The sequence below is a fragment of the Lissotriton vulgaris genome, chromosome 8 (assembly GCF_964263255.1).
Source record: "Lissotriton vulgaris chromosome 8, aLisVul1.2, whole genome shotgun sequence".
Taxonomy (NCBI): domain Eukaryota; kingdom Metazoa; phylum Chordata; class Amphibia; order Caudata; family Salamandridae; genus Lissotriton; species Lissotriton vulgaris.
The window spans coordinates 1461750570-1461769739 of NC_141696.1; the positions used below are offsets into that span (position 1 = coordinate 1461750570).

Here is a 19170-nt window from a genome sequence, read left to right on the forward strand (position 1 = left end):
CAAATACGCACCCAATACCACCACAGTCTTCAAGAATTGATGACAACTCAGCAGTCAGTAAGCATGTCATGAAGTGTGTCCTTCAATCACAGGGAAGTGTGAGGGATCTGAGTGCAGTCTCTCGGCTGTGTATGTGAATGTGCCTCTATGTTCAGAGATGGAAGGCGCAGGGAAATGCTATACTTGAGTGGGATCCACCGGAGGCCTTTGCAAGTGTGAGACAAGATGAGCTGAACAGTGAGTATCTGTGGCCCTGGTGGGGTGGGCAAATGTAGACTTCAGTGCAACTTTCTGTACCTGGATAAACTTAACAGCTGACAATTTACTCTTTCCATTCATCAAAGTACACAAGGGTGTAGGTCACCTGCAATCATCTAATGATAAATGTTTCAATCTCTACGCCATGTGCACGTTAGTTACTGTTTCATTTAATAAATATCTTTGTCTGCATCTTGTGAAGCAGCAAATAGGCTGCAATTATACTGCATAACAGAAGCACTGAAGATAATAAAAAGAGCAGGAAATAACTACTTCTGATTGATCACATAACAAAGGAAGCAAACAAAACAAAAAGTAAAAGCCCTGTATGAAGCGGAAGGATTTTCTTTCGCACTTGACTAGAAGGTTCCCCAAGCCTGGCATGATTACTGGACATTGTCCAAAACATCGAACATTGCGACAGAAAATCAACACTGGTATTGGGTCATTGTCCCCAATAGTATTAGTAGTGTTTGTGTGATTGGGGACCAAGCCTCTTGTTTACAAGGGTGTGAGATTATGGTCAACCCGTGAGTCAGCCAGGATGAGCTGCGAGCACGCGAGAGCGCATGCGTGTGTAGTCGTCAGTGTATTCGCGGGCAATAGGTTCAGGTGAGTGAGGGCGCTTGTAGGTTTTTTGGGTGATTGACTGTCGCAGTCAGGCTTAGTGTGCGACTGAGCAAGAATATTCAAGTGCTCTCTGTCAGTCCAGACAGAACCAGGGGAGATCTACTAGAGAGCAGACCTGATGTGCTGAGCTGCAGCTCACAACACCACAAGGAGGAAGTGACGTGTGTGCGGTACTCCTACCAGCGTGGCGAAACCTTGCATGTGTTGTAACAGGAAGAAGGGACAAGACCCTTGGTCCTAAAGAAAGACCATGAAGGCCGTACTCTCCGGGGCCTTTGTGCCTTCAGGATATCTATGTGTGTGTGTGAAGGATTGTGCATGTGTGTACAAGTGTGTGTTTGTGTGTGTGCAAGCGTGTTTGTGTGTATGATCGCGTGTGGTTACAATTGAGATGCAAACACTTCCTCTTAATAAAGTCAGCTCATCTGCGGTGTAGGCTGTAGTGGTTTCTGAATAACTTACTTCCTCCTATGCTTACTGCTGTCAGCTATCTCTAGGCTGGGGGGACTGTTCTGGATTTCCAATTTTTTAACACTATTGCTTTTCTCCACAAGGGTGGGTTCATAAATACGTACATTGGCCTCTCACTCTTTTCGTTTCCAGGCGAAAAAATATAAACAAAAAGTGCTGCGTTATTTCAGTCTTGCGAAATGAATCAGTCAGCTGAAATGTGGGCACTCGAGACATTCTTGTGAGTTTCAGCACTCAATGATACAAGAGTGTGTTTTTTTTTTTTACAGTATAACAAGTTATTGTTGCATATTACTTTTACACTCATTTGATAATTCTGTCAGTCTATACAATTGCTCACCCTCTGTTGAAGATGTAACCATCTGTTAATGTGTAATCCATCAAACAAGGGTGCAAACCCAAAGTAATTGTAATTGCACCTATATTTATGTTGCGCTTATTATCCCTGACTAGAGGCGTCAACGCGCATTTTCGTGATTAGCGTGCTACTGCGGAACCCAAAAAGGATTAGTGGTGGATTAGCATAGGGAAATCTGAGTTAATTTAGATAGGAAACAAGTCAGTAATTCATCAGCTGCTGTGGGGTTGTTGTACACTATTATTCATTTGAGCGGTGGACATACGAGTCTGTTGGTTGGACAGAATAGGTATAATGGAGGAATAGAAGAGAGAAGAGTCTAGAAAGTGTTATTTAGTAGTAAGAGGAAGTTTGGGATGAGTAAAAGGAGAGATGGAGGAGCGTAGAGTCTCTAGAAAGGGATTAGGAAAACCACAGCTGTATAAGGAGGTTTGGGATAAGTCAAAAGAGGGATGAATGAATTAACAATTTAGAAAGGGTGGTTCAGGAGATCACAGTAGTAAAATGAGGTTTGTGGTGAACCAGGAGAGAGAGGGGGGAGGTAAGGGTCTAGAAAGGGTTATTTTGGAGAGCACAGCAGTCATCTCAAGCTGACTGGAATGGAATGGGCCTCAAGCCCTCCCACAAATGAGCTATTGGCTAACACCCCTAAGGGGAACCTTTATCCCACCAGTGGACTGTTGAGGCTACATCTTAAACTTCTACCCATATAGACACAGACATGTTCTTCAAATGACCATGCCTATTGTTTTGGGATCGTCATGGCAAACCATCTCTCTCCAATGGGTGCCCTTATGGTGTGGACATCAGATGGCCATGGAATCCTAGTCAGATCTCCATGAGCATCATCAACCCCAGATCCAACATCATCGTTACATCCATACAGCCATCATCATCAGATCCCCATTTAAAATCACCACAGGAATCGTCTTTCAATGAGCACAAGCGTCTTCATTAGATTGCATAACCTCCTCGTCCAATTACCACAAACTTCTTCCTAGGAAAAGTGATGTTCCAAAGAACACTGGTGCATGGCACAGCACCCCGTCTCTCTAAGGCCAGCCTGGCCATGTATTAGCTGAGGAGGTGCAATATAACAAAGAGTGAAGCAAAATGGTATTTACCATAAAAACTGGCAGGTAGCATATGATCAAACAGCTCTCCTGCAGTGTTCATATCCCAGGGTGGAATTTCTTTATCTGCTCGTAGCAGGTCCATGGACAACGTGAGAGCGTCTCCTTCCAACCAGATCAGGCTCAATGGTCGGTACCAGACAGAAGGCCACATCTCATGCAAATAGATGCAGGTAAGGCACAAAAGAGGTGGGCTGAGAGTGGTCTGGTGGAGGCACTGAGCCGAGCTTCAAAGTTCACCCCTCCCCCACCCACCCAATGGGACTCTGAATAACCTTACAGCAGGCTACTGGGGAGAGTGTGTTAAAAGAACAAAACTGTGTAATTCTGTGTAAACATATAGTCACATAATCACTTAAAAAACATTCTCAGTTTACTACAGTGAAAAACAACCTTGCTTTTGAACGCAAAAGTGCTGGATGAGCAGTAGATGTAATTTTTCAGGATCTGCACTTTAGGAGACAGAAAAGCTTACCTCGTTGCCTCTTTTTCTAACTCATCTCTGCCTTTTGTTACTGTCTTTCTGTGCAGCTCATGTTTACATGTTTATTATATATTTGGTCACTGACTTATTTAATGTGTTTTAACTTTTTACAGCACTTTGATGCTTCCGGCCTAAAATAAATGCTAACTAATCCTGCTTTTAAAAAAATGATAGTAAATTAATAGTCTTAACCCCTTGCATGCGGGGCTGATACCTTTGCTGTGCTGGGGGAGGGAGGGCACGCACAACGGTGGTCGTGTACTCATGACGAGCTCAGCTCATCATGACCACACCCGTTCCTGTAGAACGCTCGCACAGCAGGGGAATTAGCCCAGCGTGCGAACGTTCCAACGGTCATGACGAGCTCAGCTCGTCATGAGCACACAAGCACCGTGGCTCATGACGAGCTGAGCTCGTCATGAGCGTCGATGACGTTAACGCAGCCAGGAAAGAGTTGGTATTGACTGTCTGGAGATCTATCTCCCGGCTGTCATAGCCTGGAACCTTTGAGATCACGTGCCATTGTCACAAAATGGGTGACACTACAAAGCGGTCATAGTTCAAGCTGTTACCTGTAGTGGGAGGGGGGAAGCTCCTGTATGACATCCTGGATGCGCGCCAGCTGCTCCCGCTCGGCAAAGCATGACACCGCCTCCTGTTGGAAGAAGCGGACAGTGTTGAGTCAGAAGAGACGTAGCGAACCAATTAAATACATTTAAAAAAAAAAAAGATGTGAGGAAGAGTGTGGTGCTAACTAATGTTGTGTTACTATTGACCACCAAGGGGAGTCGAATGTGTCAGGCTGAGAAAGGTGGAAAGCTCGATTAACGTTCACAGAGAAACTTTTTTTATACTTTAACTTAAATATTTTTTTAATATCAATACTTTATTCGAATACGAATTGTGCTCATGAAAGTAGTGTCAAACAGTTAAACACATATAATAATGCTAAATACAAATACATAAAAAGCATTCAATGGTTAAAACTTTCACCCCCCATCAAAATATATAAAACATAAACTCTCGGCTTTAAAACCAAGCGGAAGACCTATAAAGTGTTTATTGTGTGAAGGGCTCTAGAGCTCTAAAAAAGAACCCAAATGAATTATTTCCGCCTCATATACCAGATTAAAAAGCATATTCAATGCATCCCTCACATTTTTAATACATCGTTTCCTTTAAAAGGCAATCAGAAAATGCTTTGAATACGTAGTATAGAAAATATAAAATGCAACAATGTTAGCCCTGAGTTTCCATCGCAAGGACAATGGAAAGAATCCAGACCGATGTTAAAACCCAATGGGAAGCACAGCAACTATTTCACTGTGCCTGCCCTATACCATAAAAGAAGACCCCGGTCCCATCAACCCCTGACTCTAGGCAGATACCCTGCGGTTTTATCTATAGGAGCGGCTAGCATGCAGGTTACCACGCTCACCCTTTGGCTGACCAGGCACATACTTCCAGAAGCAGCATGATCATATATAACTGGTTTTTACGAAAGTTTAAATTGCTGGTTGGGTCGGTAAAGACCTGTTCTAGGCTGACAGAGCGATAAGGCTGGATCCGGCATTGCAAAGCCATGGAATCTCAGTACCCTGATCACAACTAAGGCAATCCAGGATGGTACCTCGCGCTATATAAAACTTTATAAATAAATAAACAAGCCTTCTCATTTTTCCAGATGGATAGCCTTAGTATAGAAGGCCTCGCTTTGATGTTGTCCTCGATATAAGGAATATCCAATTCTCTGTGGCAAATAAAGGTGGAAGAGGAAATAGGTGCCATAAGAGCTTGTCTGCAAAACCTATTTTTATCGGCCTGAATAGGGTAACTATTTTGGAAGCCCCACAATTCTGCGCCATACGTTGCTGGGGGCAAACATTGGGCATTTATATATTTGAAGTAGTGGCAGAAGCGCCCCCGCCCACCCCCAACCACCAGGCTGTAGTAGGCTAAAAAAATAGTGGAAATAGATTTTGGGGCAAATGAACCAGTAGCTGTATATGTTAGACCCAAAAAGGAATAAGCATTTACAATGCAATAGGTCTTGCATTTAACTAAGCGAGTTTAAGCTATTGGCATTGTAAATGATAATGTCCTTTATTAATGTTTTGGTTTTTAAAACATAAAAAAAAGGCATTGTCATTTACAATGCTAATAGCTTAAGCTCTTGCAAAAGCAAGACCTATTGCATTCCAAATGCTTGTTTGTAAAAGCGCACTAATCCGCGCTTTCACTTTAATGTCAGCCATGCCCTTTTCTTCAGATGACCTGCGTCTAAAGAAAGGTGCGGCTGCCATTAAAGTGAAAGTGCGGTATGGGCCACTTTTACAAGAAAAAAAGCATTTGTTTAAGTTGACAAACATTTTTTGGGGTAAAAGAGCCTCATGCCACACTTTAACCCGTTAACCGCAGCGTAAAATCCGCCGCGGTGCAGGCGTTTCCGTGCGCGGGCAGGGCCGCGTCAGCCAACGGACTTGCGCAGCACTACGGAGGTAGTGCTCGCGATGCCCGTTGACCGACGCACGCAGCGAACGGGTTAATGGCGACTATGCCCCTTTTTTAGATGCTGTAAACAACGGGGGGAGGTCTTGTCCTTACGTGACCAGGAAGGACAGTATTAAATATGTAAAAACACAAGCACCTGGTCTCGGTTTTTGGAGCTACTTTTTTTTTTTTAGTAGACTTATTACATGCGTTTGCTTAGTTCGTAGGCACTAATTTTATTAGATACATTCATCATTATTTCTATTTGTTTATGAATATTACAGCATATCCAAGTTGTGACACATCAAAACAATTTAAATGCTTGAAAAACCATTAACATACAAATTAGTACAATAAATAAAATATGCACCATTCAGGTGTCAGTTACACTTTTTTTCATATATCAAACGAGAATAATCGACATCACATTGAAGCACTGGTACAACAGACTCGTGTTAGACATAAAACAGTCCTATCTGGCTGAACAATCACTTTGTATTAGGACTGTGCTCACAGACTCTGAGTTAAATAAGAGATAAATATTTCAGGTTTTTCCAGAACGTTGTCTGTGAGGAGTGTAGCATTTAATGTTACAAGATGAAAAGCTGACGCATTTCAAAACTCAGAAGTCATTAAACTGAGTTTTCATCAGGGCTTGGCTGTGTACCTCTGTTTGAACAAAGCTTGTTCGATGTGATCTTTGTTGAACTGATAGTGTACTTAAAATGAATGTTGTTCGAGCGTCCTCTTGTTTCTGTGCTTGGTGTATGCCACCTTCTGCTGGGCTTTGAGTTTATCTTGAGAAAGGCTTTTTAGGTCTCGCCTTTTCCATTCCGGAGGAATGGAAAATGGAGAGAATTCAAGTGCTCAAAATACTTGTCAAACTAAGGCTTTTTTCTGTGCTGTTTTCTTCGAGTTCACGTGAATCACGTGACCAAACAAGCACGCGCATCAGCCTCCCTCCCTCCCTCCTAATTGCATTTTTTCACGGCCGCCACCACATCAAAGGGCTTCTCCCAGCGTGTGCTCTGCGGCTTCTCCTCCCCTAATTATTCATGGCTGGCCGGCCGTACTTTCAGTTTCCCGGCCGCTCTTGTTTCCCTAATTCTCTCTCACGCTATCACGTGCCCTCTCTTGTACTGTTTTCTCTCTCAGCTCCCTCTTTCTCTATATCTTTATGTGTCAACTGTGTCTCTCTCCAGATAATTTGCCTACCCGTTTGTTTCATTTCAGTTTGTCTGTCTTATTCGTTCCTTTGTTTTCTTTCATCATATCTGCCAGGCTGTCACCCCTCATCGCTCTCTTTTCTGTTTTCTGCATTTGCTTGTTATTCATGGCTGGCCGGCCGTACTTTCAGTTTCCCGGCCGCTCTTGTTTCCCTAATTCTCTCTCACGCTATCACGTGCCCTTTCTTGTACTGTTTTCTCTCTCAGCTCCCTCTTTCTCTATATCTTTATGTGTCAACTGTGTCTCTCTCCAGATTATTTGCCTGCCCGTTTGTTTCAATTCAGTTTGTCTGTCTTATTCGTCCCTTTGTTTTCTTTCATCATATCTGCCAGGCTGTCACCCCTCATCGCTCTCTTTTCTGTTTTCTGCATTCGCTTGTTATTCATGGCTGGCCGGCCGTACTTTCAGTTTCCCGGCCGCTCTTGTTTCTTTAATTCTCTCTCACGCTATCACGTGCCCTCTCTTGTACTGTTTTCTCTCTCAGCTCCCTCTTTCTCTATATCTTTATGTGTCAACTGTGTCTCTCTCCAGATTATTTGCCTACCCGTTTGTTTCATTTCAGTTTGTCGGTCTTATTCGTCCCTTTTTTTTCTTTCATCATATGTGCCAGGCTGTCACCCCTCATCGCTCTCTTTTCTGTTTTCTGCATTTGCTTGACTCTTTCACTTCCGAGCTTATTAAAGCATAACCCAAGACAGAATACAAACCACTTTATCCATTAGCATTATCCTTTTTATGAAATGTATTAATCTACTTGAAGTTGTGCGGGGCTTCTCCGAGAGGTAATGAGGTGTCAGCATCTGCTGGGGACTGAAGAGGCTTCCTCCTCTCAAGACACAGACGATCCTCAATTAACTAAGCGCCAGCAAAAGTGGGCTGGGACCGACTCCATTAAACCCTTCAGATGCTTGAGAAGAATCGATGTAATCATTTCATACAGCTAATACCCAGTGAGGGATGCGCGCGCATGCGGCTATGCAGACGACGTGCAAGAGAGGCGCGGAAACAGGAACGCGTGAAGATCCTTATAATGAGACACAGCGTTAATAGGTGCGCGTGATGTGCAAGGATATTATGATATGCAGTGAACCTTCCATAGTTACTATTAAACATGCATCTTTCCCTATGCAGACATGCACAAACAGTGGAAACAAGTACGGTGTTGTTGGCCAATACACTGACTGAATACGACCATAAGCATCAAACAAACAGAAAGCCACAACCTCAGCAACCACCAAAGAAAATGATGGTTGCAAGCATATCCAGGTCCTTTGAAGTTCGTGTCAGTGCTCATCACACAGCAGGAGCAGAGGCTGGGATCAGTCCTTGGGACTGCCTGCTGCTGAGCAACGAGAAGGCACTCAAATATCAATAAAGACTATTAGATGGCAATCAGCAGTTGAACTAAGCCAGAACACAATTTGCAGTTTTTTAGAGGTTTCTCACTTCAGAAGGTTTGCTGGTTTGTGGCCAACTAATTATGTCATTTGTATAGCTTATTTTTGGGCCATTTATTAAAGTCGTTTTTCCATCACTAAAACTTTCACATAGTCATTTTGGCTAGCCTCCACACAACCACACACCCAACCACACACACAACCGCACACCCAACCACACACACAATCTCACACACAACCTCACACAACCACACACCAAACCACACACACAACCACTCACACAACCACACACAACTACACACACGCAACCCCACACACACAACCCCACACACAACCCCAAACACCCACACACCCCCAAACACACACACACACACAACCCCACCACCATACACGCATACAACCACTCACACATACAACCACTCACACATACAACCACTCACACATACAACCACCCACACATACAACCACTCACACATACAACCACCCACACATACAACCACTCACACATACAACCACTCAAACAACTACACACACAACCACACACAACCTCACACACACAAACACACACATCTGTCGCCCTCACTCTATCTATTCCCCTCACTCTATCTATCTATTGCCCTCACTCTATCTCTCTATCGCCCTCACTCTCTATCAATCTATCTATCTATCGCCTCACTCTATCTATCGCCCTCACTCTATCTATCGCCCTCACTGTCTATCTATCTATCGCCCTCACTCTGTCTATCTATCTATCGCCGTCACTCTGTTTATCTATCTATCGCCCTCTATCTATCGCTCCACCACAGCATCACTCAGGGGCACCACAGCATCACTCAGCACCACCACAGCATCACTCAGCACTACCACAGCATCACTGGTTCAAATATGTTCTCTCAATGTTTGAAGCTTTATTGCAAATGTCACAAAAAAATGTTAATATTTCACTTCTGTTCTTGGATTTTAGTCACTGAACATAATCTTCACAACAGTTATTTACAAAAGTTTAAGCTATTGCCATTAAAAATTACAATCACTTTTATTTAAGTATTAATTATTTAAAAATATTAAAAGCCAATGTTAATTGTAATATCAATACATCTAAGTAAAGGCAATACAAAACATGTGACATTACAAATACTAAAAGTGTCACATATGCTAAAGTTAAAAGTATTGGCATTGTAAATCACAAAACATAAATATAAAATGTCATTTACAAAACCAATAGCTCCAACGTTCCTACTGCGAGACCTATTGGCAACGCCAGTGCTTGTTCTGTGTTTCTTTTAGACGAATGTTTCTATGTAGCGAAGCTGCGCTTCTTCGCATCCGTGTTTGGCTGTAGCAGCAGGGCATTAGCGGTTCCGCTCTTCACTGGGAAACCGCTTGCTTTGGGCGAACTCGTATCTTAATTCAGAATTGAGAACTGCTAGCGCTCGAACATACAGGCTAGTTCCACTATGGCCCTGGGGTGGCAGAGTGGGCTAAAGAACGGTGATGGATTAAACCCAGATCTGTTGACTGGGTGTGAGTGTTTGATTGGTTCAGATGCTCCGTCCATCACCACCCACTTTTTTACCGCTTTTGGCCGCCATAAGTGTGGCAGGGTATGCTCAGACGTGAGTCCCTTGCTCACTTTGCCACTGGATTCAAGCAAGCCTGGCTGAAGACGGCTGTAATGACAGAAACCGGTCCTAGGAAGCTTGAATCCGGTCTTCAACCTGCCATGTTTCCTGTAATAAAAGTACATCAAAGTGCTTTTTGAACCATAGTCAGTCAGGTGATATTAGTTTAGTTGAAAGGCCAGCCAAATTCCGGCCTAAAATTTGTAATGTTGAACCTCCGTTACTCCCAATAGTTCTGGAAGAAGAAATTGGAAAGGCAAAAGGGGTAACATGGCATACCCACTGAAGCTGGTGCCTTAAAGGGGTCAACAATAAGGTACTGCTGTCAAGTTGTGTAACTTTTTTTAGCTCGAACTTGACCCGAATTGGGTATCGAAGTGCTTTACATAGCACCAGTTGCATTACATGAGGACACATTCATTTTTATTAGGCTCGTGGACATTAAGGGATGCGCCCCGCCTCCCTGCTGTTATGAGGAGACGGGGAGCGGCTGGGGGTGCTGAGGGACACTCGGCAGCCCCCCTCCCAGAGAGAAAACAGGGGGCAGAAGAGACACAGTTAAACCCCATGGTGAAATTTGTTACTTAACGCAAAAGGCCTGAATTGGCCTAAAAAAGAGGGAGGTTTGGAAGCTTCTGCCGGACTTATTTCCTGATGTGACTTGTTTTCAGGAAAAATTACTAAAGTAGGATCAAAGCAGATTGAAATATGGAGCATTGACTACCGCATTTCACTCTTTGGCCAACACCATACAAGAAAGGGGTAGTGATATATAAACATAAGGTGGGATTTGGAATTTACAGTAGATGAGCTAATGACAGAAAAATAGGGTCACTGTCTGATTATAATCAGTACAGCTCGTGGCCATGTGCTGACTCCCACCTTGACATACGCATCAAACACTACTGAAGATGCTCTCTTGAGAAAATTCCTTGAACTCTTGATGGCCATGATTATCACAGTGTGGGAGCCGGAGAGGAATAGAGCCAAAATAAGACCTAGACAAGCGGTTGCCTTCTTCAAAGGATTAAGAAAACTTGGAAAGAAAGGTCTATGAGATGCCTGGAGGGAAAAACATGAATTTGACCGAATTTAAATACTATTCCCTTGTCCACTGCTCACACTCTAGATTTTATTATCTAATAGTCAGCAACTCTCTAATTCCTACAGTGCATGCGGCTGCTGAGATTGGCCCAGTACTGGTCTCTTATCATTCACGCGTCCCAGCGGACCTACAGATTGGTACCAGAAGCAAGAAAATGAATTGGAAACTGGGTCCCTTCCTCTTGAGGGATGTGACCGAGATGGGGGACATCAGACAAGAGATAGACCATTATGTACCTTTAATGAAGAGAACAGAAATATCACAAGAAGGTTGAAATGCTTTTTAAGTGGAAATATATGATATCGGGCTGGGAATTTCACTCACTCCTGTTTCGGGTATTTGCCCGGAGCAACTGAGAACTTGTTTGCCATCAGTGTCAGATTGAATGGGGCTCAACTGTCCTAGACTTAAAGGGGGAAAGACTGGAGTAACTGTGAAAAACTAATACAATCTTGGTGAACATTATCTGCGCCATCTTGCCCCTTTTTCGAGCCCATTCGTGCGCGTAAGCGGCAGCCATTTTGAATGCCATGGCCTCCCTGCCCCTCGCTAATAACCAGCGCGTCTCTCTCTCTCTTAACCCCGTAAGCATTCCCCCGCGCGCTGACAACCCCCGCTCTCTCATGCCTTGGGTCATAAACCCCTCTTCAGCGCAGCTTCACCACTGAGTCCCATCCTGTTCCCAGCGCGACACCTCCCCTCATTCCTTTCATGGCCTCAAACCCTTTTGATGCAAACCCCCCTTTTCCTGCGTCCCCGTTTGTCTTCCCTGTTCCCAGGCCGCCACCTGGCTCTGCGGATACTGTTTATTACCCCGTACAGTAGGAAGCTTCCCCTCCCCATCAAAAGACCCCCGAACCGATCAAAGCCCCCACCCCATGAGATCCGATCAACCCCATGCATTCCGTGAATCGGCGGAATGCCCTGCTGTGCTACGACCATCACCTGTTGTGACCAGGGTGGGGAATCCAACTGTAAATGTATGTGGGAACGGGTCTGAAGGGGAGATTCCGAGGATGTTCTTTCAAGTATTAAAGTATTGCGAGAATGTGTTATGTGCAATAAAGGTCATAAACTCAACTATAAGAGGCCAGGCCTCAGAGATGTGGTTAGAGCACCTCGTGACGATACTTGCTGTCTGAATTGATGTGTTCTCCTCCGGACAGAATAAAATCCTCGTTTCCCGCCTTCCAGTCTCCAGCGCCTGCTTCTTCATTGATTAATATTGGTGGGTCATAGAGGCGATACCGCCGGGCAACATAAAGGGGTCTTTGGTTACCGGTTGTCTTTGGAACCCCTTTTAACAATTGGCGTCCCAAACGTGGGGCCCATCAGCGACTCGTGGATCCAGTGGGAGAGGTCCTGACGACAGAGTGAACGACTGCAACGATCGGAAGGTACCCTGTCCGATAGACCCTCGTCTGACAGCCGATCATCCGAACTTCACTGGTTCCGAACAGACCTCTCTCGAGTGATCTGCGGTCCTGACTGGGAACCATCAGGAGTGCCACGAGAAGTACGGAGAGAAGAGGACGATCGGGCGCTGGATTCGGAAGACGAGAAACTGTCCATGCGGTCCGGGTAAGGTCGTGTAGACACGACGAATTGCGAAAGTGATAGATAATTGAAAGTAATTGATAATTGTTGTGAAAATACTAGTATTACTCTTTGTTAATTTATTGGAGATTCACTGTCTACAAACGGAGAAACAACAGGCTCTCCCTTTATAAACAGCGAAGGATAGGTACGCACCCGTCGGACCTATTTTCCCCCTCCCCATTGAACAATTGCCCCCCCCCATTGATTAACTGTTATAGATTGTTTTCTGGAGATTCTCTGTCTACAAACAGGGAAGATTAGGTCCCCTCTTTGCAGATAGTGAAAGGGTAGGTGACGCGAACCTTTGCGAGCCTACTTATTCTCCCCATTGACCATATTGATTTTTTATTTTTGACCTAACATTGATTAACTGTTATAGATTGTTTTCTGGAGATTCTCTGTCTGAAAACAGGGAAGATTAGGTCCCCTCTTTACAGATAGTGAAAGGGTAGGTGACGCGAACCTTTGCGAGCCTACTTATTCTCCCCATTGACCATATTGATTTTTTATTTTTGACCTAACATTGATTGATTGCTCAGAATTGGTTCATGAGGTATTCACTACGTGCAAACAACGTAGAATAGAAATATTCTGTCTAGTCTTTGCGCGCAGTGATAAGATAGGTAGTGCTGACTATTATCCCATTGTGATCCGTCATGCCTGTCTTCTCCCCACTGGTCAGTAGCCTGTTTAACCCGGACCGCTTATTAGAGATGAACCATCCGGCTCCGCTGGAAGGCACCCCTAATAAGGACATGTTCATGAAGCATGGATTAATTGCTATAGCCTATAGTGAGCTGTGGCATAAATATACGAAAAAGGATCGAGAAAGACAGTGGCCACTGAGAGGATCCTTTGATCTCGACAAAATAGAGACGGTAGAAATAGCCCTTCGTAGGAATGAAACAACACCTATTATGCTCGATAGCCTCGGTATGTGGCGCAAAGAGGCTGCACGACGAAGGGAGGGCGACGAATTTAGAAAAGGTGAAGGGACACGACGGACAACCCTCCAAACGTCTAGTAGGCAAAGGGAAGGGCCAGCGATGGCACAGCCCCGAGGAGTAGACATGAAAAGCGAACGGTGTAAAGGGATGTGCCGACAAGCCAACCCCGGAACACAACGACCCGAAGGTAATCCCCCGACATTACGCACAGGACGGACAGATTTAAAACAAAACCAATGTGCTTTCTGTAAATGTCTTGGACACTGGAAAGCCCAATGCCCGACTCTGCAAAGCATAGGTAAGAATGGAGGGTTGACAGAAAGGACGGACCGACAGAAAGGAAAAAGACGTGAGATAAAAACCAATCAGACTAGTGCAGACAGAACAGACAGGACCACCCCGTTTGATTATGCTCGGTGGCACAGATTTCGTCAGGCCAATTTTAACGACATGTTAGAGTTCTGGGACTGATTGCTCTCTGTTGCTCCCCCACTCTGAAAAACAAACACAACTGCAGGTCAGTGTGAACAACCCCCCGTTAGAGAAAAGACTCAAGAAAGCCAAGCGTCTATTATATAACTTAGGATTTAATTACGGTAAAACACACAACCAACAGTAAATAGAATAACTAGTAGAACTCTCTAAAAAGCAAACTTGACTAATAGGAAAAATACAAAACATGTTATGCTCACTCCGGAAGTCCTCGAAATGTAACAGTTCGATGGTCCCGCCCATCCGAAACACATAGCACGTGTGGGGCGGGGCCTGCCAGCAGCCATGAGCCAAAAAGGATCGCCGGCGAGAAGGTCCTGGAGGCTCCACCAAGCAGGCAATGAAATGGTCTTCCCATACTGCCCTTCCAGGGATGGCGTCCCCCGGGCCGCGAGTAGGGAGGGGGCGGATGAAAATGACCCCCTCCCTTGTATCTCCTGGTCCGGCCATCACGAATTCCTCCATTGAACGGATGCAGGGTGGGCAGGGAGGAAGAGGCGACGCGGACGAGCCTCTTCCACCTCCACAGGTAGGAGGCTTCCCTGCCCTGGCCCGACGCCGATGTCCTCCAGCCGGGCGACGGCCATATACCTACGCTGCACAGGAAATATAATGTCCGGCTGGTATATTTCCGCAACACAGGACATACAATGCCCGCCTGGTATACTTGCATAGCACAGGACATACAATGCCCGACTGGTATACTTTCTCAGAACAGGACATACAATGTCCGACGGGCATATTTACGGAGCACCGGACGTACAGTGGTCCCCCAAGAGTCGGAATCAGGGGTGTAGGGTGGTCATCATGTGCGCCCCTGATTCCAAGGGACGGCGTAGGATGCGCCGGGAGAGGAAGGCGGCACGAACGAGCCTTTCTCACCTCCCCAGACGAAGGCTCCACTGCTGCACCCTGGCGCCCCGAACCAAAATGTCCTGCTCCAGCAACATGATGCTCTGTCTTTCGCCATCACAAGAAGTTTCTTCCACTCCTGATGGATACGGCAAAGGTGGCTGCCACAGGGTCCCAAAATGGCGCCTGGGCCCTCAAAAGGCGGGTCTAGGCCGCTGGAGTAACTTTGTCCGAAATTGCAACTCGGGCATTTGCCCACCTGGGCGCAAGCCCCCACCATCGACAAACATCCCCTCGACTTTGAAGATTCTACCAAAGTCCCAAGAGCCCTCGGCCCCTTCAGGCTTCCGGTGAGGAACAGTTGCATTGATCTCAAATGAAATAACCACGGCCCAGCAACAAGATGGCGGTGCTCTCGTGTCTGCATCAGCTTCCGTCTGAACCACCCAGGAACATTATGGACTAACGAACTTGAGTAAGTTCCGGCTGAGCATCAACATGACCCAGTAAGAAAGACTCTATCCCCCTCCCTCTCTTGATTGACGGTCCACACCACCAGCCCCTCTGTTAGCACAGTTTTTTTGAACTGCCGAAAGGGACTCTGGTCCAACCACCAATTGTCGGGGACATTTTTTCCTCCGATGCTACTTCCGGACTAAACCGGCCTCGCCCAAAATGGCGCCGGTATCAATGGAAACTAACGGGTGCCTCGTGGTGTTCCTTAGCTAATGAAACTTGATGTACTAAGATATATATATATATATACGAACCATTGCGCACTCGATGTTAAAGGGAGGAGGGTTCACTTGGCGAACATTTAAGAAGGGTTCCGTAAAATGTTGATTTCAATGAACAATTTATTTTTGATATTTGTTGTAACTGATACATAACATCGCTTATGATGCACACCCGCGGTTTACATCTAGGAAATGTGATTACGATGAGCTTGACTGTGTTTCCATTTATGAACTGAAATGCCCCTGATTCCTTCGTCACGCAATGAAATGTTTTTGGTTACTTGCAAATAATTAATTAGACCTTTTTTCATGTTCTTGTGTTACAAAAACCCCCTACTGTATGTGCTTCCATCGACGACATATCAGGCCAAAATATGAATTGCGCTCTCACATTTTACGTACTGAATAATTCTACAAATAAAGGTTTTAAAAAGCTATGAATAGGCATCGCATACTTTTGTGAATACGGGTATCGGTGGGAGGGTTTTTCTGTACGCAACTGTTCTGCTCTTTTTTTAAGGTTATCCGAGAAATGGTTGTTCGGCCCTGGGTTGATGGTCGAATCAAAGGTATGATACGCTGCCTCCAAGATATGCGACTAAGCTCAGGAACTGACGTAAGAAGAAGGACCTTGACCTCTGAGAATGGGTAAAGTAAAACGGTGTAATTGATAAATTGATATAAGGATATGGTGGTCGAAGGTCATAAGGTACAGGGTTGAACGGAGAACTGATATGCCTTAGAACATCACAGCTTTGGGAATGATTTAGGGATCCCGATGGCCGGATACATCTACAAAACCGGGTACCTCACGCTAGGCACCTCTGATTCCTCTTTTTAGCGTTTTCACTACACACGATCCTTAATGCCATCCTCGAACCTCCCCATGAACAACCTATCACATTGCCTGCCCCCACGACTTTAGGAAACCAGAACCCTAAGGGATTATATCCCGAAGAGATAAATACGAGTATGTGGTAAGTAAAGGACTTTCGTGCCCATACATTTGATGTGTTCGAATGTTGTCCCCCTACCACCCCTTTTTCCCCCTTTTTTCCTCTGCAGGTTTCATTAGAATCCCGATTAGAGTATCATAAGGGATCTGGAACCACGTCACGCCCGATGCATGAAGACGGACTTGCGCTGCAAAACGGCACAACAAAGACGCTCTCACGACCTTTTTTCCTGATCTAATGCTCTTTTGTCCCAAAACTGCATGCTTTCTACATCCTAACACAGACCCGAAACGTCTAAACGTTAGGTAACGCACTGAATAGCCCTAACAATACACGGTCATTCCCTATGTCACACGTGTACTGTTTGGCCTATTGTCTCTCTCTCTCTCTCTCTCTCTCTCTCTCTCTCTCTCACTCTCTCTCACTCTCTCTCTCTCTCTCTCTCACTCACTCTTCCATCCCTCCACACTTTCCCTCTTCCTAGCAACTGGCACCTAATTGGCGAACCTGGTGCGCCTCCTGATTGGCCCCAAATACCACAAGTATTTGCACAAATTTGTCCTAAATAAAATTGTATCGGCACCACGTTACTACCTCTCCCTTTCTGCTAAAATATGGATGAAAATTAAATTGACCGATAGGAAAGGGACAGGTAAGACGACTAAGGTTCCCTAAATTTGACCCACCCTCAGGGAACTATTTGTCAGTGGCCTCTATGATAAAATGTGTCTGTGGTAATGCGACCATCCCCATTGCAAATTGTCTCCGTACCCCAAGCCGTAAGAAATAATCGAGACACCCCCATCTACCCAAAATGCCCCCAGTTTGTGTCAGCTGCCCTGAACGAGAGCCTGAAAAACGCCCCCTGCTCTAATTCACTGTGTCCCTAATTGTTGCCCATAAGATCCCTCCTTCCCCGAGGATAAGTTTAATAATTATTGCAAACCACCCCTCCCGAGTTTTTGTAGTATCCAGGTTGCGAGGATTTATATAGAAAGTTAGAAGGATGTGTGCAAAGTTGAAAATTAGATTGAAAATCGAAAGAACTTGTTGCAGTAAGCCTGGTTGATAATAAAATGTTTTTATGTAATGCAGACTTGTTTAGCCTATGTTCATCCCTCAGAAGGATGCCTATCAGACTATGGTGAATAGCACGTTGCACTTTTTGTAAAACACAAGGCCCTGAAGACCAGCCTAGCTTTTCAAGACTAGTACTAGGGAAACGGGTCTCTGCCAGAAGAACTGACATCTACTATAAATAGACATATGACAAATGAACGTAATAATCATCAAAGCGTCAAAGAATTAGCCAACAAAAGGAAGTTGTAAGGAAATCAGCAAACCCATCATCAATTGTTTATACGTCAGTCACAAGAATCTCCAATGTAGCGAGTGCTTACCCCAGTTGCTTGGTGTTGGGAGAGAAATAGACTTATGTAATTACCTTCTTCTGCAATATCTCTAAAGACTGTCTTTTCAAAACTCATTTAAGGATATCACTGTCGGAGGAGAAAGAGACCGGATGTGGGAGCGCGCGGCCTGACTACGGATTGTGGAACATCAGCGACGGAGGCCGAGGCGAGACCACAGCAGTAAGGAGACGCCGGACGGGGCATTGTTTCAGACAAAGCTAAGGAAAGGGCTGACCAGAAGCCCCTGCTATATGATCAACGTGTGCCAAAAGCCCCCGCTCTCTGAACATGGTTACGGACTCGCCTGTCGCAAAACTCTCCGCCTCCCCCTGATCTGTTCCCGACTTGGCCTTGCTCCATCCCCTCCTCCTCCGACCTACCATAAGGACTGTTCACACCCGCACCTTTCCATCTGAACTCCCAAGTTCCTCCAAATCCTACTGAGCTACCCAGAGAAGAGTGCTCCCTGCATCGGAAGGGAGGGAGCTCCGACTAAGTAGACCACGAACTGTGTTAAATCCCAGAACGGTGACCTGGAACTCCACCAAGGGTCGCCCCCGAAGAAAAGATAAACAAAGTCTGTGGTTCTGCCCGCTACCGAACACCCTGAAAATGATGGAAGCAACAGGAAATGCCCACCACAGAGACTCAAGAAACGAACAGATCTCACAATTCTGGAACAATCGCATTTTTTATTGCAAATCTATGCTCTGCGTTACAAAAGAAAGTGCACCTGTTCCAAAACCGTAACGCATTGCTCCTATGAGGTCTGGCGAAACAAAACAAAATGTACCCCTGTCCGCAGACCTCCTACGACTCAATCCACATGAACATTCCTGTTGACAGACCGAATTGCAATCCAGGTGCTTAACAGGGCCAACAGAAGACGACAAAGACACCGAGAACTCTGATTTCTATTTTTTTCTATATCTCATCTCTCTCCCAACCACCATTGGACTGACTATGCACCCGCCGTATACAAAAAGGACTTACTTATATG

At 45.2% G+C, this 19170-nt stretch overlaps 1 protein-coding gene across 1 annotated transcript in view; it reads right to left on the reverse strand.

Annotated features, from left to right (window-relative positions):
- The window catches only part of ARHGAP31 (Rho GTPase activating protein 31), a 529489-nt gene that overhangs the window by 205951 nt on the left and 304368 nt on the right, over positions 1–19170 (reverse strand). Inside the window, exon 4 of the mRNA XM_086935536.1 lies at positions 3907–3989. Coding sequence (XP_086791662.1) covers positions 3907–3989 — 83 coding nt within the window. The remainder of the gene's footprint in view (positions 1–3906; positions 3990–19170) is intronic.